Source organism: Populus trichocarpa, chromosome 8 (assembly GCF_000002775.5).
Source record: "Populus trichocarpa isolate Nisqually-1 chromosome 8, P.trichocarpa_v4.1, whole genome shotgun sequence".
Taxonomy (NCBI): domain Eukaryota; kingdom Viridiplantae; phylum Streptophyta; class Magnoliopsida; order Malpighiales; family Salicaceae; genus Populus; species Populus trichocarpa.
The window spans coordinates 5,910,153-5,929,545 of NC_037292.2; the positions used below are offsets into that span (position 1 = coordinate 5,910,153).

The 19,393-nt window shown below is 35.4% G+C and overlaps 3 protein-coding genes across 14 annotated transcripts; 2 read left to right on the forward strand and 1 right to left on the reverse strand.

Annotated features, from left to right (window-relative positions):
* Positions 1-4,247: 4,247 nt before the first annotated feature.
* Positions 4,248-7,833, reverse strand: LOC7471052 (protein KINESIN LIGHT CHAIN-RELATED 2). Of its 4 annotated transcripts, none has more exons than XM_024607287.2 (3): positions 7,167-7,833; positions 4,900-6,956; positions 4,248-4,750 (listed from the first exon to the last, which is right to left on the reverse strand). In XM_024607287.2, the coding sequence occupies exons 2-3, from the start codon at positions 6,930-6,932 to the stop codon at positions 4,537-4,539; spliced, it is 2,247 nt and encodes a 748-aa protein (XP_024463055.1). In that variant the 5' UTR covers positions 6,933-6,956; positions 7,167-7,833; the 3' UTR covers positions 4,248-4,536. The 4 variants fall into 4 exon arrangements, with proteins under 4 accessions (XP_024463055.1, XP_024463057.1, XP_024463058.1 ...); XM_024607289.2 differs by having other exon boundaries at positions 7,226-7,450; XM_024607290.2 differs by having other exon boundaries at positions 4,900-6,959; positions 7,226-7,450.
* A 95-nt stretch (positions 7,834-7,928) lies between these two features.
* On the forward strand, positions 7,929-15,069 carry LOC18101463 (probable methyltransferase PMT5). Of its 9 annotated transcripts, none has more exons than XR_008059911.1 (11): positions 7,945-8,253; positions 8,565-9,486; positions 9,623-9,758; positions 9,966-10,206; positions 10,900-11,125; positions 11,367-11,526; positions 11,685-11,989; positions 12,626-12,758; positions 13,363-13,566; positions 14,301-14,460; positions 14,673-15,069. XR_008059911.1 is itself a non-coding variant. In XM_052455201.1 (9 exons), exons 2-9 carry the CDS (start codon positions 8,975-8,977, stop codon positions 13,510-13,512), a joined length of 1,863 nt encoding a protein of 620 aa, XP_052311161.1. In that variant the 5' UTR covers positions 7,943-8,253; positions 8,565-8,974; the 3' UTR covers positions 13,513-14,049. The 9 variants fall into 9 exon arrangements, 3 of the variants coding, with proteins under 3 accessions (XP_052311162.1, XP_052311163.1, XP_052311161.1); XR_008059912.1 differs by having other exon boundaries at positions 14,789-15,069; XR_008059913.1 differs by having other exon boundaries at positions 14,803-15,069.
* A 1,576-nt stretch (positions 15,070-16,645) lies between these two features.
* Positions 16,646-19,253, forward strand: LOC7471053 (14-3-3-like protein GF14 iota). The gene is made up of 7 exons (XM_002311299.4): positions 16,646-16,855; positions 17,077-17,383; positions 17,772-17,859; positions 17,980-18,089; positions 18,190-18,338; positions 18,697-18,749; positions 18,838-19,253. Exons 1-7 carry the CDS (start codon positions 16,783-16,785, stop codon positions 18,841-18,843), a joined length of 786 nt encoding a protein of 261 aa, XP_002311335.1. The 5' UTR covers positions 16,646-16,782; the 3' UTR covers positions 18,844-19,253.
* The last annotated feature ends 140 nt before the right edge of the window (positions 19,254-19,393 follow it).

The following is a 19,393-nucleotide window of genomic DNA, read 5'->3' on the forward strand; positions in this document are numbered from 1 at the left end:
GGACTAAATCTCATGTATTTCTAGCTAAATAATCCAAAATTACCCTGAGTTTTTCGTCAAACTAGATTTAGGTTGTGTTTGTTTTTGTAGTGGCACCATGTTTTTAAAATTTTTAATTTTTTATGTGGTTTTTTTATTATTTTGATATTTTGATATCAAAAATAAATTTAATAAAAATAAAAATATATTATTTTAATGCATTTTCAAGCCAAAAAACACTTTGAAAAAAAATCACAACCATAATATCAAACACCACATGAACTATTTTTTATATAATAATAATAATACTACTCTCCGTCTAGGTTTTCATCCTTTCATTCTTTTTTTTTAAATATTTTATTTTTATGACATGTTAAAATTAACAAAATAATATGTTTTTTTATTAAAATAATAGTTTGAGGTCATTAATTAAAAATATTAAAGTTTAGGAAATAATTCAATTTGATTCAAAATACAAGATAACTTGGAATATTTTTTTGCCCTCAAACTTTGAAAGCGCATGTATACTTCAAAAATGCCTCCATGCCCGTATTAGGCAAGTGCTGGACGCAACGTTTCGGATGGAAGACCTGGAGATACTATAAAAAATAATATTAAATAAATTCATATTTGGATTTATTTGTCTCGTTCTTATCTGATTTATATTTAGAGAGGGGGCTAACATATGTCCAATTGCAAGAACCTTTTGAAAGAGTAAAATAATCATTGTATTTCAATGGAAAAAGTCATTTTAACAAGCAATTTTGTATTTTTCTCCCCGTGTAAATCTTTAATTAAAAATACTTCTAATATGTGCTAGAGTTTATTTTTAAAAATATTTTATATTTAAAATATATATTAAAATAATATATATTTTTATTTTTTAAACTTATTTTTAATATTAGTGCATCAAAACAATAAAAAAATTATTTAAAAATTAAAAAAAATATTTGAAAAACCTTGTTCAGTATTCACCTACCGAGGAAATGCCGAGTCACCACGCTTCCCCTGCTTATAGAGAGGTGAGACTCTCTCTAAATTCCAAAATAGAAATCACATACTAGTAGTTGGGAACGTTTGGGAACGCGGCTGCGGCTGCGTTCCCAAAAAAATTAATTTTTTTTCACTAAAATTTAATATAATTTGTATGTTTTGGATCGTTTTGATGTGCTGATGTCAAAAATGATTTTTAAAAAATGAAAAAACATCATTGGCATGCATTTTGACATGAAAAATTATTTGAAAAGCACCTGCAACCATACTGTCAAACACGCTCGACATATGCATAGGAAGACAATACTATACGTGGGGATACAGCTATAATACATTTTGGTGTTAAATTTGTAATTTTCTTTTGAAAATGGAGACCTAAATATATTTTTAAGTTTCATGATTTAAAAAAAAAAACACCCAAATAACAAAATAAACTGTGAGGGAAGGGTGAAATTCCCAATGCCAATTACTGTAACTATAGATTCAATGATACTATGGATTGTAATATTGAAAATATGATTTTACCTTTAATGACAATAATATTTTGCCTAACTGATAATGATAATAGGATTGTTTTAATAATTTTTTAAACAGTAAAAATATAAAATTATGCCTGGGCCAAAATATCTAGAGACGGCATATAGAAGCATATGTTTGCCTTTTCATTTTTAAATGTACGGTGAATTTACTGGATTGTCCTTGGAGTAAAAAAAAATTAACTTTGGTTCAAGGTTGCTTTTGTCATTTTACTATTTTTTTTTATATTATTAAATTGGCACATATATGCTTTACTGTTTGACAAATATTATTAAAAAAATTATGAATGCTTGTATTTTAGGCGTCAACGCATAAATATTGGTTATCGTGTTTGAGCGGTATATACAGCATCATTCAACTGTTAAATGACGGCGTTTGAATTGTTTAGGCGAACCCTCTATTCCCAACCAACACGTGTTAGTAAAAGATATTTAATTTGGCACTGGTTACTTTTTTTTCTATTTTCTTTTTTATTTCGTACTTAATCCTTTAAATTTTCAAAGAAATTATTTAATTTATTTTTTTCTTAAATTTCGTCTATATTATTTTAATTTCTATTTTTTTTCCTGACTCTTTTATAAAGTCTTGATTTTTTTGCAATTTAATCATTCAATTCTAATTTGATACGTGTTGTTTTTTTTCATCTTGGTTCTTATTCTTTTAATTTTTTTTTTATTTTTTTGTGTATTTTTTACTGGTTTTCAATCTCACCCCTTAATCTAGATTTATGGTATATTATTTTTTTCAACTTGGTCCTCATTCTTTTGATTGTGTTTTTCATTTTGCTAAATTTATTTTTCTTTTCTTGAAAATTGTAGTTGACCTCTATTTTATTTTGCTTATTTTTATCCTTATTTTTGTTGTTGTTGTTTTTTTGTTTTGGATCCTTTTATTTTTTTTAACTTCATCCTTTAACTTTTGATTTGTTGAGAATTAAATTTCACATTTTTCCCATGTACAATGCTTTTAATCCAATGACCCGGGTCACGGGTTTGAAAAATCAACGTGAATTGACATTATTTTTTTTCAATTTTATCGTTCGACATCATGTATTTTTTAAAAATTAGCTCATTGATTTTTTTTATTTTTTTATTGGGTTATCTCGATCTCATGACTTGAACTGCGGGTTTGGCGGGTTAACCATGATTGACTTTCTCTTACTACCCAGGTTACACATCTATCATGCCAACCCCGGTTGACTCAGACCATTTTTTTTTTATGTTTTACTCATTTTTGTTCTTCCAAATGTTATATTTATAAACTATCATGATCATTTTTTATTATAAAAAACAGTACATTTACCATCGTTGTTTATTTTTTTATCATATATATTTTTTTAGAAAGCAACTTATTAAATTCGATCGAGACTATAACCCGAGTAGTTGATTTTTTTTTATTTTAAATGCTCACGTGGTATCTAAATATTATTTTTTTAAAATAAAAATATTGATCACGACATAGCACAAACCTATGTCTAGTATTTAAATAAACATAACCTTACTTCAACGATTTAATTAATTATTTTTAATTTATAAATTTTCACAGTAATAAAAATTAATGAAATACTATGATTGGTGATATGGTAATGTTATGCAGAAGTTATTTAAAATAAAAACATAAGCAACATAATTTTTCATATAAATTTTACAACAAGACATGACATCATAATATCCAGATAAAAAAATAAATTATGTTTTTCACAGATAACAAATTAAAAGAAAGATGAACATCACTACAAATTTGAAAGAGAAAAAAAACGAAATTATGATTCATCTTTTCATAACCAGTGCAATCATTTTTTAAATAATTTAAATTTCAGACATCCAATATTTTTTTTATAATCGTATAAAAACCATGATTTCTAATTTTCTATTCTTGTAATTTCATATATTTTTACATATAAATCACTATGCTGGTTTTTAGTGTTTATTTCTGTTTACTTTAAAATAAGATTTTATATATTATATAGAAGAATTAAAAAATCAATAAATCAATATTTTTAAAAATTGCCATATCATCATATCTATATTGTTTCGTATTCGTATTCGTATCCCGTATTCGTGCACGTGCTACTTTGCCCATCGTTCAACCATCCTCTTTCCCCGCCCATTGAAATGTTTTCCCACTAAGATTTGTCGTAGCAGACATGGCGGCAAAGCTGGCAGCCAAAACAGCGTATGTGATCTACAGAGACTATTAATTGATATAATTAGTTAACTATATATATATATATATATATATATATTATAGTTTTTGCCTAGAAAAAAAAAGTTGTTTTTTTTTTAATATATATACAGGAAGTGTATTTTGATTTTATCGAGGAGCGAGAGGCCTATTTGTTGCTCAACATAATCTCATCCTTGCCCTATGCATAGTTAATGTTCTGATTTCGAAAGTTATAATCAACACAAACTAGGCATTGACAGAATATTTTTAATATTTACTATCACAATATTTAGTATTGTGATAGTGATTGTTTTTTAAAATATTTTTTTATTTAAAAATATATTGAAATAATATATTTTTTATTTTTTAAAATTTATTTTTGATATCATCACATCATCTAAAAATTCAAAAAAAAATTTAACAGAGAAAAAATAAAAAAATTTAAAATTTTTGAAGAATATTTTTTCAAAAATACAAAAACAAATATTATCTTAAATGACCTGAAAAATAAATATTTTACAGACGGTAGAGGCAACTAAAAGCATTCTAATGAGAAGTTTGGTACAACAGCAGAAGAAAATGATGTCTCAACATTTATTTCCTGAAAACTAAGGCATACAAAGGAGATTGCGACAAGGGAAGTGCAGGATTCGAATGCTACACCTTTTTGCCCATCACAAATAAATGGTATTATCTACGAGAAAAAAGCTCGAAACCGATCTCTTACCCTGTAATTGCTATTTTGATTTATTTCATTCTCCATAGTCCAGACAGGAACCTAATACAGCAAGCAAGACCAAACCGCCTAATCCTGCACCTCAGAAAATTCGTTCTTACATTCATCATGGATTATCATGGTAATTACGAGACCTCAAGATCATCGTCCATAATAATCTGAAAGTTTGCATCAAGGAGGGTTACTAGTGATTTGGATTTCCTGTTCCGAACCCTGCCTGCTTCTTTCAATAACTCCACTAACCGTTGCTTCTCGTCATCCACATCAGGATTTGCTGTTCCTAGCTTTTCCTCCCTCATGCCAACCACATAGTCCAGAATTTCGATGGCATCATCCAACCTGTCCATTAATTACAAATTCGGAATGCACAAGAAGCCTTATATATACCTGAATTAAACTAGGAGTGAAGGACGTAGTATATAATTATTTATATGCTTCATCAGTTTAATGTAGCAGGATCCTACAGAGTTGAGAAAAGAAAAGAGTACCTGCCCATTGCATCATAGGTGCCTGCTAGGTTGCTATAAACCCCCAAAGTGTCTGGATGATGGGGTCCGTATTCCTTCTCCAAGATGCTTCTTGCTTCTTTGAACAGATCTGCAGCCTCGTTTATTGCGTAACACTGCACGCAGGCTAGACCCATTTGGTTCAAAGCAATCCCAAACAAGGCAGATTTTCTCTCTCCACTTGCTCGAAATTTTGCTATGGCACTCTTGAAAGTTCTGTAAGAATCAGCATAATTCCCCATCATATAATAAATGACCCCCATCTGGGCTTCAATTCCTGCGACTGTGTTTTGCTGACCCGGAGCATCAGTACCGTAGATCTTTAAAGCCTTCTTGAGTAATTTGAGTGCCCGATCATACTCGTTCATGGACTGATATAAAGCAGAAACGTCAATAAAACCACTGGCTATAATTTCTTCTGAAGGCCAGACCCCCCCTGCAGGACGTGGCTTTTCGTAAATCCTAAGTGCGTTTTCACAGTAAGATTTAGAATCCCTGAACCTCCCTATTTTGTTATACAAGTCAGCCAAACGTACAAAAACGGAAGCAACTGCTGGGTGATTCTCTCCTTTTCTTGACTTGAAGACAGTAAGCGCTTTCTGATAAGTGAAGATAGCCTCATCATAGCGTGCCAAAGATAAATATGCATCTCCAATGCTGCAATCAATGGAAGCCACATCCATGTCCTGGCCATTTGCTGCCATGGCCATGCTTGCTAAAACATAATGCTCAAGAGCAGATTCATAATTTCCTTTTGCTTCACAGATAATGCCCATAAGCCTTCTATCTGCTGCTTCTTCAAGAGTTGCGGCTGGGCCACCTTTCTCCCCATGGATGTCAAGTGCTATCTGACAAAGCTTCTCAGCATCATCAAATTGCAATGCTTGAACGTGAGCCTCAGCTACATATCGGCATGTCTCACCAACTCGAGGATCTGTTTCTCCCAAGACTTGCCTTTGGATTTCGAGACCAGCTGAATAGCACAGTGTTGAATTCTCATTCTGGCCAAGCATTGCGTAAGTATCACCCAATTGCATGCAACCAGCAAACTTAGCCAGTGCATGATTTGGACCATCTTCTATTACTGGAATCTCAATAGAGCGCTCTAGAACAGGAATTGCCTCATTATATTGGCCTAAGCTGCAGTATATTGCTGCTAAAACATGCAAAGACATAACGTGCTCTAAATTGGGTTTTCCATTTGCACATACCTCAAATGATTTCGTTGCTCGAAGAGAAAATTCAAGGGTTTTTTGCGGATTTTCACCGGAAGATATCATATCCCTTGTTAGTTTAAGCAAGAATGGTCCAAGGTCGGGGTTATCTAATCCCGCAGTCTGCAGAAGATGCTGATCAATTCCATTCCGGAACTTTTCTCGAACAGAAGCGAAACTTCCCTGCTTCTTCACTGCAAAAACTGCATTTGGTCTTCTTATTTTCTTGTCCAACATCTGCCTATCGGTCGGAGGCTTCTCGTGAGAAGATTTGCTCTTAGGATTCCATCTTGCAGATGCACCAGATTCTGATTCCATGCGGAAAAGCTGCTTCTTAAGGCTTGCAGCTTGGCTTTTAGCCTTTTTTTGGTCAGTAGACCCATTATAATCGTCATTGGAAGCTGTGAAGCCAGCAACACAATCCCCTTCTATATTCTCCGATATTGTCACCTCTTTGGTTATCTCTGTTTCTTCAATATCTCCAACAAGATGGCGCAATTCCGAATCAATCCTCGATTCCTCACCATATGACAGAAAACTAGCCCTGGAGGGAGAAGGATCAGAGCATTGCATCCTATAGACATTGTGATACAGATGGTCGATGGAGGTGTCAACGATGCCGTGAATGGCTAGATCAATGGAGTCACTGCATGGACTGTGAGGGCTTAATGTGCTTCTTGGAGACCTGATCATCCGGTGGCTACAATCACTACCCTTGTAAGACATGCAGTCTCCAATTGTATCATCATCTCCTCTTCTATATTCACCTCCATTTAAAACATCCATGGCTAGTCCCGGCATTTCACTGCAGGGATCGATCAAACTCTGCTATAATAATCAATGAAAGAAAAAGGTTGTTAGGAATTAGAGCATGTTCAGAATGTATATAAATATACTAATGTGTTTGCATGTCTCAAAACAAAATATCAACAACAAACCATCAGAAGATAAGAGAAATTTGAAAGATAAACTGACACAAATTGACATAATATTTCTTCATATGATAAGAGATAAGAAATGAGTCGTACTACATACCTTACTGATCACTGTTATTCTTTTTTGTAGTAAATACTAATGAAGAAAAACTTTTCTACCTTGTCTTTCTCTTTTTCTGAAAGTTCTCTGCTCTGGCTGTAACAGACAATAGACAATCAAGCTAGAGCTAGAGCTAGAGCTAGGCTATATCATTGATTTTTTCTTCTTCTCTGTTTGCCTATAGTTATACACACATGAGGCTGAAGATGAAGAAGGTGACATTGGAGACACGGGCAGGGGAAAAATATATAGGAATTTGTAATAAAATAAGCAAGGCCTGAAGATGTAAATAACACACGCATATGTATATGTAGGCGTGGAGGCGCAGAGAGGTGCAATGTGGAAGCAACGAGGACGGCGACTCCTCTCCCACCCTCTCTTCTCTCTCTACTGTCGTGAAGTGGAAACATGTATCGATAATTAATTTGCAATTAAGCAATTAATAGTTTAATACTAATTTGCTTATAGTTCCTAAGATAGTTTCTAGATTGAGTTATGGTGTCGAGATTAGGGTGAGTAATGCAGTAGCAAATTTTTGACTGTCACGGAAGAAACACACCACGCTTAAAAAAAAATAAAAAAATATGATGCCGTAAGCTTGGATTGGTTCAAAAGAAAGCAACATTGGATTTCGACGCTCCATCAAATTCCGAGTATCAAAGAGTTTATTTAGCTGTGAGGATGTAGATATATACGCACAGCACAATCAATGGAGTATTTAACTTTTTATATAAATACAGCAACGCACAGACCACAGATCAATGGAGTAATTAATTAGCAATCTAACAGCCTGGTTATAGATTAGAACTCTTTGTCCGTCCAGCACATTCTTTTTCGACAAAGACAAAGTAACTAAAATTCATTTAATTTCAGAAATAGGACAGCCTTTGGATATAACTATATATATAATTATTTATTTATCATCACAATAGAGTGACAGACACAAATTCAATACCAGACAAGCAACAACCCATCAAATTGGACTCTCTCAGCAACGACAACGACAACGACAAAAACTCTCTCCATTTTCCTTCTGTTCTCGTTCTCGCATTCAAGAATCACGCCCCTCTTCAACGGAACAAAAACGGTAATTTATCTTGCCCTTGAAAAACCCTAATTGCTTTTATGATTCAAATGCGTTTGTTAGTAAGTCGGGTTCTCTCCCTCTTTTCGGATCTGATCTGCGTGTCATTCTTCATCTTCCTTTTCTTTTAATTTCCTTTTTGAGATCTCTGAGAGAGAGAATTGCTGTAGAAATTATTTCATCTTAATTCTTCTTTCCAAATCCAATACGTTATAAGTTTTTCATTTTTTTCTGTTTGTTTGATAAGAATCCAAGAGAGTCCGTTAGGGATTCAAAATCGGGTGAGACTAATGTTGTGTTTTTTACTCTTGTAGCAGGTTGATCTTGATTGATTGGTTAGTTTCTAGAGATATTGAGAAAGTGAAAAAAGACATTGTTTGTCATCTGAAATCCATCGTCATCGAGAGCTTACATTGTTTCCATATTGCGTGGATTTGCTATTCGTAACTAGAAAATGAAATCTGGTTGTCCCAATTAGGAAACGGTATTGGTTTTCTGTCCTTTGGATAATGCGAGTTTGTTGCTGGGGAATTGTAAAGGAGGTCGTGTTCTATGCTCGTAGGAGTTGTGCGGATTAATGGTAACATATATAGAAGCTTTTATGCTATGATAGGTTTGTTTTCTGCACTTCTTGGAGATTTAGGTTTAAGTCGGATAATTGGAGATTTAGGTTTAAGTCGGATAATTAGTGGATTTTGAAGTTCGTTTGCTTAATAATTTGGACATGAGAAGCCCTTGGTTCAATAAACCACTTGCTATTTTTGGCCCCAGACCGCCAGTTAGTTGGTTGCTGTTGTGCGTTGTTTGTGTGCTTGGACTGATAGCTATCTTGGGTTCTACTTCTCTGAGTGCGTTTGATTCCGTGACTCCCACTCCCGTGCTTGATATTTATTCAAATTATAGAAGGTTAAAGGAGCAAGCGGCAGTTGACTATTTAGAGCTTAGAACACTCTCATCAGGAGCTGGTCGGCAAAGAGAGGTGGGACTTTGTGGCAGAGAACAAGAAAATTATGTTCCTTGTTACAATGTCTCAGCAAATTTGTTGACTGGGCTTCAAGATGGGGAGGAGTTTGATCGGCATTGTGAAATGTCAAGACCGAGGGAACAATGTTTGGTTCGCCCTCCAAAGGACTATAAGATTCCCTTAAGGTGGCCTGCTGGTAAGGATGTGATCTGGAGCGGAAATGTTAAGATAACCAAAGATCAGTTTCTTTCTTCCGGAAGCATGACCAAAAGGTATCTCTTCTTTGATTGATCCTAACTGGGATTCTGGTCCTTAACAGAATGGTCATTTCAAGTTATGATTGTATTCCTGGTTATCAATTTTTCTTTTAGATATATTTACATTCTTTTGAGAGAGAAAATACTACAGGTTGATGTTACTGGAAGAGAATCAATTTGCCTTCCACTCTGAGGATGGATTGATCTTTGATGGTGTGAAAGATTATTCTCACCAGGTTGCAGAGATGATAGGATTAGGAGGTGACTCTGAATTTGTTCAAGCTGGTGTAAGTGTTTTTAGCATTATTAATGCTTTTTTGGGGGAGATTTGGTTTTCAAAAACACATGCAATTACAAAATAGATTACTCTATTGTCTGATATAATCTTGTATTGATTAATATTCATGACCATAACAGCAAAGCTGCCTTTTGGTTTTCCCTTTTTCTTACCTGCTGTTTATTTAGTCCTTTTTAACATATCGTGTTCATTACAGGTGCAAACTGTGCTAGACATTGGTTGTGGATTTGGTAGCTTTGGAGCTCACTTAGTATCACTGAAACTAATGTCTGTTTGTATTGCGGCATATGAGGCAACCGGAAGCCAAGTTCAAATGGCCCTCGAAAGAGGTCTTCCAGCAATGATTGGCAATTTTATTTCACGACAACTTCCATATCCATCATTGTCATTTGATATGATTCATTGTGCTCAATGCGGTATTGTTTGGGATAAAAAAGGTATTTAATTAGTTTCTAGATGAGGGATATTCTCTGCTAATTGCTTGATGGCCTTATTTTGTGTGCTGCTGGCTATAGCTTTATAGCTACTATCTTGCCTCCTGTTGATATGTCAACAGATATCTCTGTTGCTGCCATACAATACTCTTCCTTTTCTTTTTCAAAATGGTTTAGTTCTCTTAAATGCACCCATTTGCATCCATGGATTTTGGATAACTGATCTAAAGTCGACAATGAGAATCAGCTGCCATAAATCTATCTGAGTCTTCTCTTCCTCTTTAATCCTTTCAGAGAAAATTGCGTCTAGAAAATACGTGCCCATCATAAAGGAGAGATTATTTGAAACTTTGTGCATTGTGTGTTATATGATAAATAAGCTGATAATTACATGCTGTGCCAAATCAATACAGTATGGTTATTTCTTATTGCTGGGGGCTACATGAATGATGAAGAGAATGATACAATAAAATAATTCATGTGCTAGTTGATTGTATATTTGTATTGCTGAATTTAGAGCCCCTAAAGAGAGAAGGTGTGAATCACTGGAGGAGGTTTCATTTTAATGTCACTATTGATAACGTTCTTGGACTTTCGAGTATTCTTATTCTGAGATGTGTATTTGGAGAACTTGAAGGGACTGTTGGTTTTTCAATTTTTCTCACTTTACTTTCTAACAGTGACTTAATAAAACAGATGGTATGCTCCTTATAGAAGTGGATCGAGTTCTCAAGCCTGGAGGTTACTTTGTTTTAACTTCACCAGCAAGCAATCCACACGGAAGTTCATTGAGTACGAAGAAGAGAAGCACACTGACACCAATAGACGAATTTACTGAAGAAATCTGTTGGAATCTTATAGCTCAGCAGGATGAGACTTTCATCTGGCAGAAAACTGTGGATGTTCATTGCTATAAAACTCGGTGAGGATATTCACAATAAAGCACCAGTATCCCCTAAATTAATTTTTTCCCCATGCAGACATTGAGTGGGTTTGACTTCTGAACTTTTATTATATAGCTTCTAATACATGCCTTGCCTTTCATTTCTACAGCTTACTTGAATTATCGAGCTTCTGTGTTTTTCACCTTTCTTCTCTGACTTGCAATTTTTCTGGAAGAGCAAGAATAATTCTTTTTTTTTTCTTTTTGGTCTTTCCTGCAGCAAGCATGGTGCTATACCAATTTGTAATGATGGCCACGATTCTTCATCTTATTATCAACCCCTTGTGTCATGTATAAGTGGGGCCACCAGCAACCGCTGGATTCCCATCCAGAACAGGTCCTCTGGTCCCCATTTGAGCTCAGCAGAGCTTGAAATTCATGGAAAGTATTATTTCAATACATTTTACTTTTGTTGCCTTTTCTTTTATTATCTGACATTTTCAATGTATAAGTTCCTTTCCCTCTTGTTTCCTTTTCTTTTTCCAAATTTTTACATGATATAGATGTCCTAGTTTATTGATCCATTATCATCCTTGCAGGAGTTCAGCCGGAAGATTACTTTGAAGACTCTCAGGTTTGGAGATCAGCTCTGAGAAACTACTGGTCTTTACTTTCACCTATAATTTTCTCCGACCATCCTAAGAGACCAGGTGATGAAGATCCAACACCTCCATTTAACATGGTACGCAACGTCATGGACATGAATGCTCGATATGGAGGTCTAAATGCTGCAATGCTGGAGGAAAATAAATTAGTTTGGGTGATGAATGTAGTGCCTGTCAGGGCTCCTAATACACTTCCTCTCATACTTGATCGTGGTTTTGCTGGTGTCTTGCATGACTGGTATGTTAGTTTCATTTAAGATGCATGCTGTTATATAAGTGTAGTTTATAAGTATGTTTCACCTTAAATCATTTGAAACTTTGCTGTCTGACTTATTCTTGATATTTGAAGAATGCCTTGATAATTAAATACTTTGCAGGACTTGTCTTCTTCTTTAAAGGAACTTTGGTGAACCAAACATTTTTTCTTAAATGCAGTCTTTGTAAATGCTCTGTAATTCTTGCCTGTGCACCTGTCTTGAGCAACATCCTCATAAAAAACTTCTGGAATTCAAGATGCCCTGCCTACAAGAAGATTTGTGAAAAAAATTTTACCCATGCTGCAGATGCATTTATCATGACGGTGATGATGCTACAGTTTCAAGCAGTTGATTCATAAAAATCATGGACATCAACTTTGCTAATGAACTTTACACTTCCAACCTGAGCTTAAAGAGTTGAATGCTGCTGGCAGTAAACTATGCCTTGGATTGGCACTGCAAATTCAGGACCTTGTTTATGATGCTTTTATTCTCAAAAACCTCTCCTAATTTTTCTGGTCATATCTTATCAATTTTTCCATGAAAACATGTTGAGGAATAGTGCTATTTTATTTCAATTTAGCAACAAAGTAAATAACCTGTCTTCTTTTGGGCAGGTGTGAGCCATTCCCCACATACCCCCGAACATATGACTTGCTTCATGCTAATGGGCTTCTCGCACATCTCAGTCCAGAAAGATGCAGCATGATGGATTTATTTTTAGAGATGGATCGAATTCTACGCCCTGAGGTACATCTCGCATCCCTCTGGATATTTCTTAACCATACTTGAAAATTTTGTGCAATGACCTATATGACAGTTCTCTTTCTTTCTTTCATTTTTGTTTTGGTTTTGTGGTGTGTGGAGATTTCCTCGCTCAGTTTCTATTTTTTTGTGAATGCCCCATGTTCCTCTCCATGATGTAGACTCGGAGAGTATACAATACATGCTTTGATACGTGGGTGCAATTAGTTCCCATGTCTAGAATTGACAAGGAATGAGGAACAATAATACTTGATAATCTTGCTGGCTGAATTGAAAGTGATTACATGTGCCGAACTTCATAACCAATGACCACATTTCTCTTGGGAATATTTTCTTCCCATTCTGCCTATAATCTGATGTTCTGAACTCCCCACACCCTTCCCCTGGTGCGATTAGGTCCCATGCCTAGATTTGATTAGGAAAAGAAAAGTGTCCGCTTTACTTTTCAGGATGCATTGCTGCCATTCATTGTTTCCGTGGTGCTTGGCTGCCTTACCTTGTTTTCTGCAACCCACAAAAAAGCATCAAGTCACTCTCTTTTCTTCTTCTTTGTTTGATCTTTTTCTAATGCAACCAGCTCATTTTGCAGGGATGGGTTATCTTTGCTGATAAATTAGGAGCTATTGAGATGGCACAGGCACTTGCTATGCAGATACACTGGGAAGCTAGGGTGATTGACCTAGATAATGGCAGTGACCAGCGGCTACTTGTTTGCCAAAAACCATTTGTGAAAAAATGAGTGATCCTGCAACAGAAGTCTCATGACCATGGAAGTGAACATGTTTTTGCTCCGGTAATTCCTTTAATCCTCTCTGGAAAATTTGCCAATAAAAAATTTAGGTGGTAATTTTTTGTTCAATATGGTATAGATTTCACCAGTGGCCTCGTGGCTCACTGGTACCCTTGCAAAACGAGGGGGTTGAGGATTTGAGTGCTATTTCCACCTTAAGCAATACTTCTTTCAAACAGAGACGCCCGCTTGCGCGCGCACTGTTTTTTTTTTCTGGTTAACAAACAAAGTTTGAACTAGGAACTCCAGATCAGTTTGTCTGTGTCGGTTCACGACAACATAAGACCCTAAGCAGCTTGTTCATTAAAAACACCATAAACATTTTATAACATGTAGATCAATACCCATGATAACTGGTCCAATCACTGACGCAAATCTGTTTCTTTCATTGACTAAAGACTTGCAGCCAGTCTGGGCTGCAGAGTTTCTTGGTGGAAAAAAAAAAAAACCTCCATACCGCACCGTTCAGTGATTACTGATTAACATTAGATATAAGCCCTTCGATCATCTCAAAAATCAACGTGTTCTTGAGTTTGTTAATTAGATAAGGGATTTGTGCATATATGCATGTATGCTTGAGTTTGTTAACTATAATGGAGTTAACTGGGACTAACACGTAGGGCTAAAAAGCATTACTGTTAGGTGCAGTTCAGTATCTGTGCTTGAGAAAAATGAATTTTTTTTTTCTGGACTTAACAGTGGTGCCTTAGAATTGATCGTGATGCTCTTATTGCCAGATCACGAAATTTTTTTGACAGCTTCACAGCGTGATAAATGCCTGGGCTTGAGTTCAATGGCTAAAACAGACGTTGGGGAAGCGTGGGCTGTAGATTAGAAGAAGGCTTGATTCAGAAGTGGGCTGCGAAGCATTCCAAGTTTTTTGTCAAAGCATTTGTAGTAATTCTTTCATCATGCTCTTTCTTTCTTTCTTTTAATTCTTTTGAGTGTTAATTTCTTTATTATTTCAGTATGGGACACACTACATTGGACAACTCATTGTATTACACTGTCGCGTGATAACTGACCGGCAAGGAAATGATAGTTTCAAATATATTCTTGCTCTCTGACCCTTCAAAATTCTCCAATTTAAGTAAAATACTTTTATGCAGAGATGGGAAGTGAAAAAGAAGCCAGAGAAATCTCAAAATCATGATTGACTTGAATTCTAATATCAGATACTCAAATTAATTGCACGCTGTGAGGTTTAGCACTCACATGGGAGTAGTTTTGTAATGGCAGCTGTGTGGCATTGGTGATGTATTGGGGAAGCGCTGAGCAGGTATCAAGAAAAGAGTATCTGTATGCGTGGTTGGTAATGGAAGATGATGCTCCGACCTGTATGCTTGGTAATGGAAGATGATGCTCCGACTGCAACAATGCGAGTCCAGTTAAAAAGGAGGGGGAGAAGATCATAGAGAACTCCTTTCGGAACTAGCAAATCAAAGACTACTTGTACAGGATCATAGAAATGTGAATTTTCTTGGATTGTTAACATACATTGAAAAACGTTCTCGCCTGGATTGTGTTCCCTTTTGTAGCTGTGATTCGGACAAACAACTTTAAAAGAAATTATAATTTGAAAAACAGATAATTTAAGATTAAAAAAAAAAAACAGGCTGGTTCTTTCGGAATCAGATACCCAATAAAAAAGCCTTAAAGTTAGTTTAAGTGGAGAGTTGCAGAGTCCATCCAGTACGTGTCCCTGTTTTTTTTTATGTATTGCTGAAATCATTCCACCATGCTGCCCGTGAAGAATGGCAGTGATGACATTTTGCAACAAGCAAGAGGAAGTCATGATGCTCCTTTGTGATTTTTTTGGGCGCAGCGGTGGCAATGCACGATATGAATTTCAGACGGCCTACTAGTGGTAAAAACAAAAAATAAAGGTTAATTTGTCAATCTAGCGGGATCTTTATTTAAAAAATAAATCTATTAAGAAAAGGCTAAATAATAGGTGTTTCAATTAAGAAAAGACTAAATAATTATCTTTAATTTTTTTTTTATTATTATTTGGAACAATATAGAATAAGTATTGATAAATAGTTTTAAATACTCTAAAATTTCTAATACACTTTGCATTTTATAGAGTAACAGAGTCCCGGCCCTCTTCCTCCTCTTGGGTGCTGAAGTCAAATGCAACGAGAAGAGAGAAATACACATAACAACTAATGAAACCAACTCATTAATCATGCAGTTGCCAGTAGCTGTCTGCTATAAATTTGCACGCCATCGCATCGAGCTTCATCATTTCCCCATAAAAAGAAAGAAATCATCAAATTCAACAGTGACGTGTGTATCTTGCTTTTGACTGTTATTGTACTCTCTCTTCCTCGCAAGCCAGCTAGGGTTAATCTCTTTCTTTTGTTCTTTTTAATAAATGCAGGGATATGATGTCAGTTACTAGCAGATTGATTCTGATATGTTGTTGTTATCATTCCCCCCGGTGATTGTTGCTCTAATTAGACTGCTTTTGTTCATTGATGATAGTGTTAATCGCTTTTGATGCCGCGCAACGGAAGAGAAATCCTTCTTCGGGTAATTTTGGGTAGAAATACATAGGACTAACTATTCATGCCAGACTTGGAATTGAGCTGCTATAGTCGAGCAGACGAGTAGTTTTAGTGTTTATCTGTTAATAAGTTATAAGGTGTTTTTTATTAAAAAGTGTTTTGTTTAAATAATATTATATTATTTAATATTAGTATATTAAAATCATTAAAAAAACATTTAAAATTATTAATTTAATATTTTTTTCAAAAAAGAAATTGAAAAAAAAACCTTGATTTTTTTTAATTGTATATTTTTTTTTTTTAAAGGAGAGGAAGTAACCTTATTTTTAGAAATATATCACGAATATTCATTTATAAAAAGAAATGAATGAACAGAGAGGGACAGGTAGATAGGATAGGATAGCATTCAATTCAATTCAGAAATAGGGGTAGCTGTAAAATCGCGAAAGTACCCCTCCGACAGATAGGATTGAATCGATCCAAGCTAAGCCAGGAAATCAAATCACGAAAAGCGCGCTTTCTCTTTCAAAACAACTAACGGTCCAGATCTGGTCTTCAACCTCCCCCATCACTTGCACCTTTCTATTTATTTAACCTTGCCTTCGCTTTCAGACCTCTAATAAAAAAGATTTCTCTTTTTAAGAGTTCATACCTTCTTGTATTGATTTGTCTGTGAATTCATTGTGATCTCTCAGCAAATAAAACAACAATGTCAACCGAGAAGGAGAGGGAGACTCATGTTTACATGGCCAAGCTCGCTGAACAGGCCGAGCGCTATGACGGTAACTCTATTTCTCGCTTCTTCACCGTTTCTTGTGGGCAGGGCATTGTTTTTTTTTTTTTTTTTGGATAGCTGGATCGATTTTAGAAAAATAAATTATACTGCATGTCGACATTTGTCTTTTATGATGCAGATAGATCATTTTATTTTTATTTAATTTAATTTATGCCCATTTTCCAGTTTCTCTGAAATTTAATTTAAATCTGAATATTGATGGAACAGAGATGGTTGAGAGCATGAAAAATGTTGCCAAACTTAATTGTGACCTGACTGTGGAGGAGAGGAACCTCCTCTCGGTGGGATACAAAAATGTAATTGGTGCTAGGCGGGCTTCTTGGCGGATCATGTCTTCAATTGAGCAGAAGGAAGAATCTAAAGGAAACGACAGCAATGTTAAACTGATTAAGGGATACCGCCAGAAGGTGGAGGAGGAACTCTCCAAGATTTGCAATGACATCTTGTCCATCATCGATGACCATCTGATCCCCTCTTCCGCCTCAGGAGAAGCAACCGTGTTCTACTACAAGATGTGAGTTATGTTGGCCTTTAGACCTAATCTTTTATTACTTTAATCCTCGATCCTGCAGCCAGTTTTCATGTTTTGCTCTCTGCATCCTATTTCCTATACATGAAAAGGGGAAATGTTTTCTCTCCATCTAATTACCTGTTACTTTTCCTGCCTCTTGAACAAGTGGCGCGCACAAGGGGCATAAATTTCCTTTTGCTGATTCATCCCCTGGTCCTGCTTGTCAACAAGTCTAAGCAGCAATTTCATGAATTGTGTAATGATTTGTTATGTTCTCAGTTAATTAGTTCCCAGAAGTATTTTATGTAACATGGCATGAACGTAGTGATATATAAAGGCCTTATATTTTTATTTCTTAAAATATCGGGTCATGACATCCATGAATTTTCAGGAAAGGTGACTACTACCGCTATCTAGCTGAGTTCAAGGCTGATCAGGAAAGGAAGGACGCAGCCGATCAGTCATTAAAGGGTTACGAGGCATGTTGCTTTGGTTTCTCTTTCATAAATATATTCAGAGTATTATTCCATTTATGCGGCGTCCTGTAATTAATTTTATCATCATCTGATATGTTCCTCCTGTTTCCATTTCTCTCTTAGGCTGCTTCTGCCACTGCAAGCACAGATCTGCCTTCAACCCACCCAATTCGTCTTGGCCTTGCCCTTAACTTCTCTGTTTTCTACTATGAGATCATGAACTCTCCTGAGAGGTATGTCAGATTATATTTTTTTGCAATCAAGGCTGCCAAATTGTACTATCCTATGTTCATGACTTCCTAATGATCTACTTTTTAATGTTAATGCTTGCAGGGCCTGCCATCTGGCCAAACAAGCTTTCGACGAGGCAATTGCAGAGTTGGACACTTTAAGTGAGGAATCATACAAGGACAGCACCTTAATTATGCAGTTGTTAAGAGATAACCTCACTCTCTGGACTTCTGATTTGCCTGAAGATGGAGGTACATTTATAAACTGATTGAGAAATTGAGTCTTATTTGCATTATATTATGTGGAAAGCATGGTGAAAACTGGAAAGAAAAAAAACACCGTCGTTACAAAATCATGGCCTCGCTGAAGTCGGGCCCTGGCAGACCATGTTATACTCATTAGTACTTAGCAATCAGGACTCGATCACCATTGAAAAGTAAGAGGAGAGGAGGACAATTGGCCACCCCTCATATTTTGGCCCCAATTAGGGATGAGTTCTATATCTCTGTACCTTAGATTGGCTCACATCAAGGCATACCGTTGGTTAAAATTCGTGAATAAAAAATCGTGCTTGTTACAACTTTATCTCAGACAAGTTGCATTATGTAGGTGATGATGACTTCAAAGGTGAAGAATCAAAGGAAAAACCTGCCGAAGGAGAGGTCAGTTCTCGTATAATTGCTTCTATTGAATGAAGTAAACTTCTGGTTTTTTTCCCGCTGCCCTGCTAAGAATGTAATTTTTCCGCAGCACTGAGGGGGGATCTGGGAGCAATGCGCAAGGCAAGTGGATGCCAAACTCCTTTGCAGTTTGCAGAAGTGGGCATCTTTTTATTAGCTTTCCTGGCCAGGGATTCGATGGAACAGTCATGACAGTTTTTTATGCCACTGCTCCTTTTGAATCCTACAAAAAGCTGATGTTATCAATTGCTCTTCCTTTTTTATTTCCTTCTTTTATTCTAAACAGAGTTTTTCGTTTTTTTTTTTTTTAATTTGTTTTTATTCATTGTTCTTGCACGCATAAACTTCATGTCAAAATCGTGGACCTCCTTTATTTTACCTTCTGTTATTATCTGCCCAGCTTGCCATTTATGCTTCTTCTTTTTTTCGTGTAATGGTAACCTTAAATCAGCTTTTGTACATCAATAATAATTTTATTTTTTTCTATCGAATGGTTATCACACTTGGATGCATTTACACAAAATAATTTTATTTTGACCCTTCATAGATTCAAATCTTGGACGATAATATCACTAGACCTAATAATTTATTTTTTAAAAAAAAACGAGAAGTTATATATTTGGTGA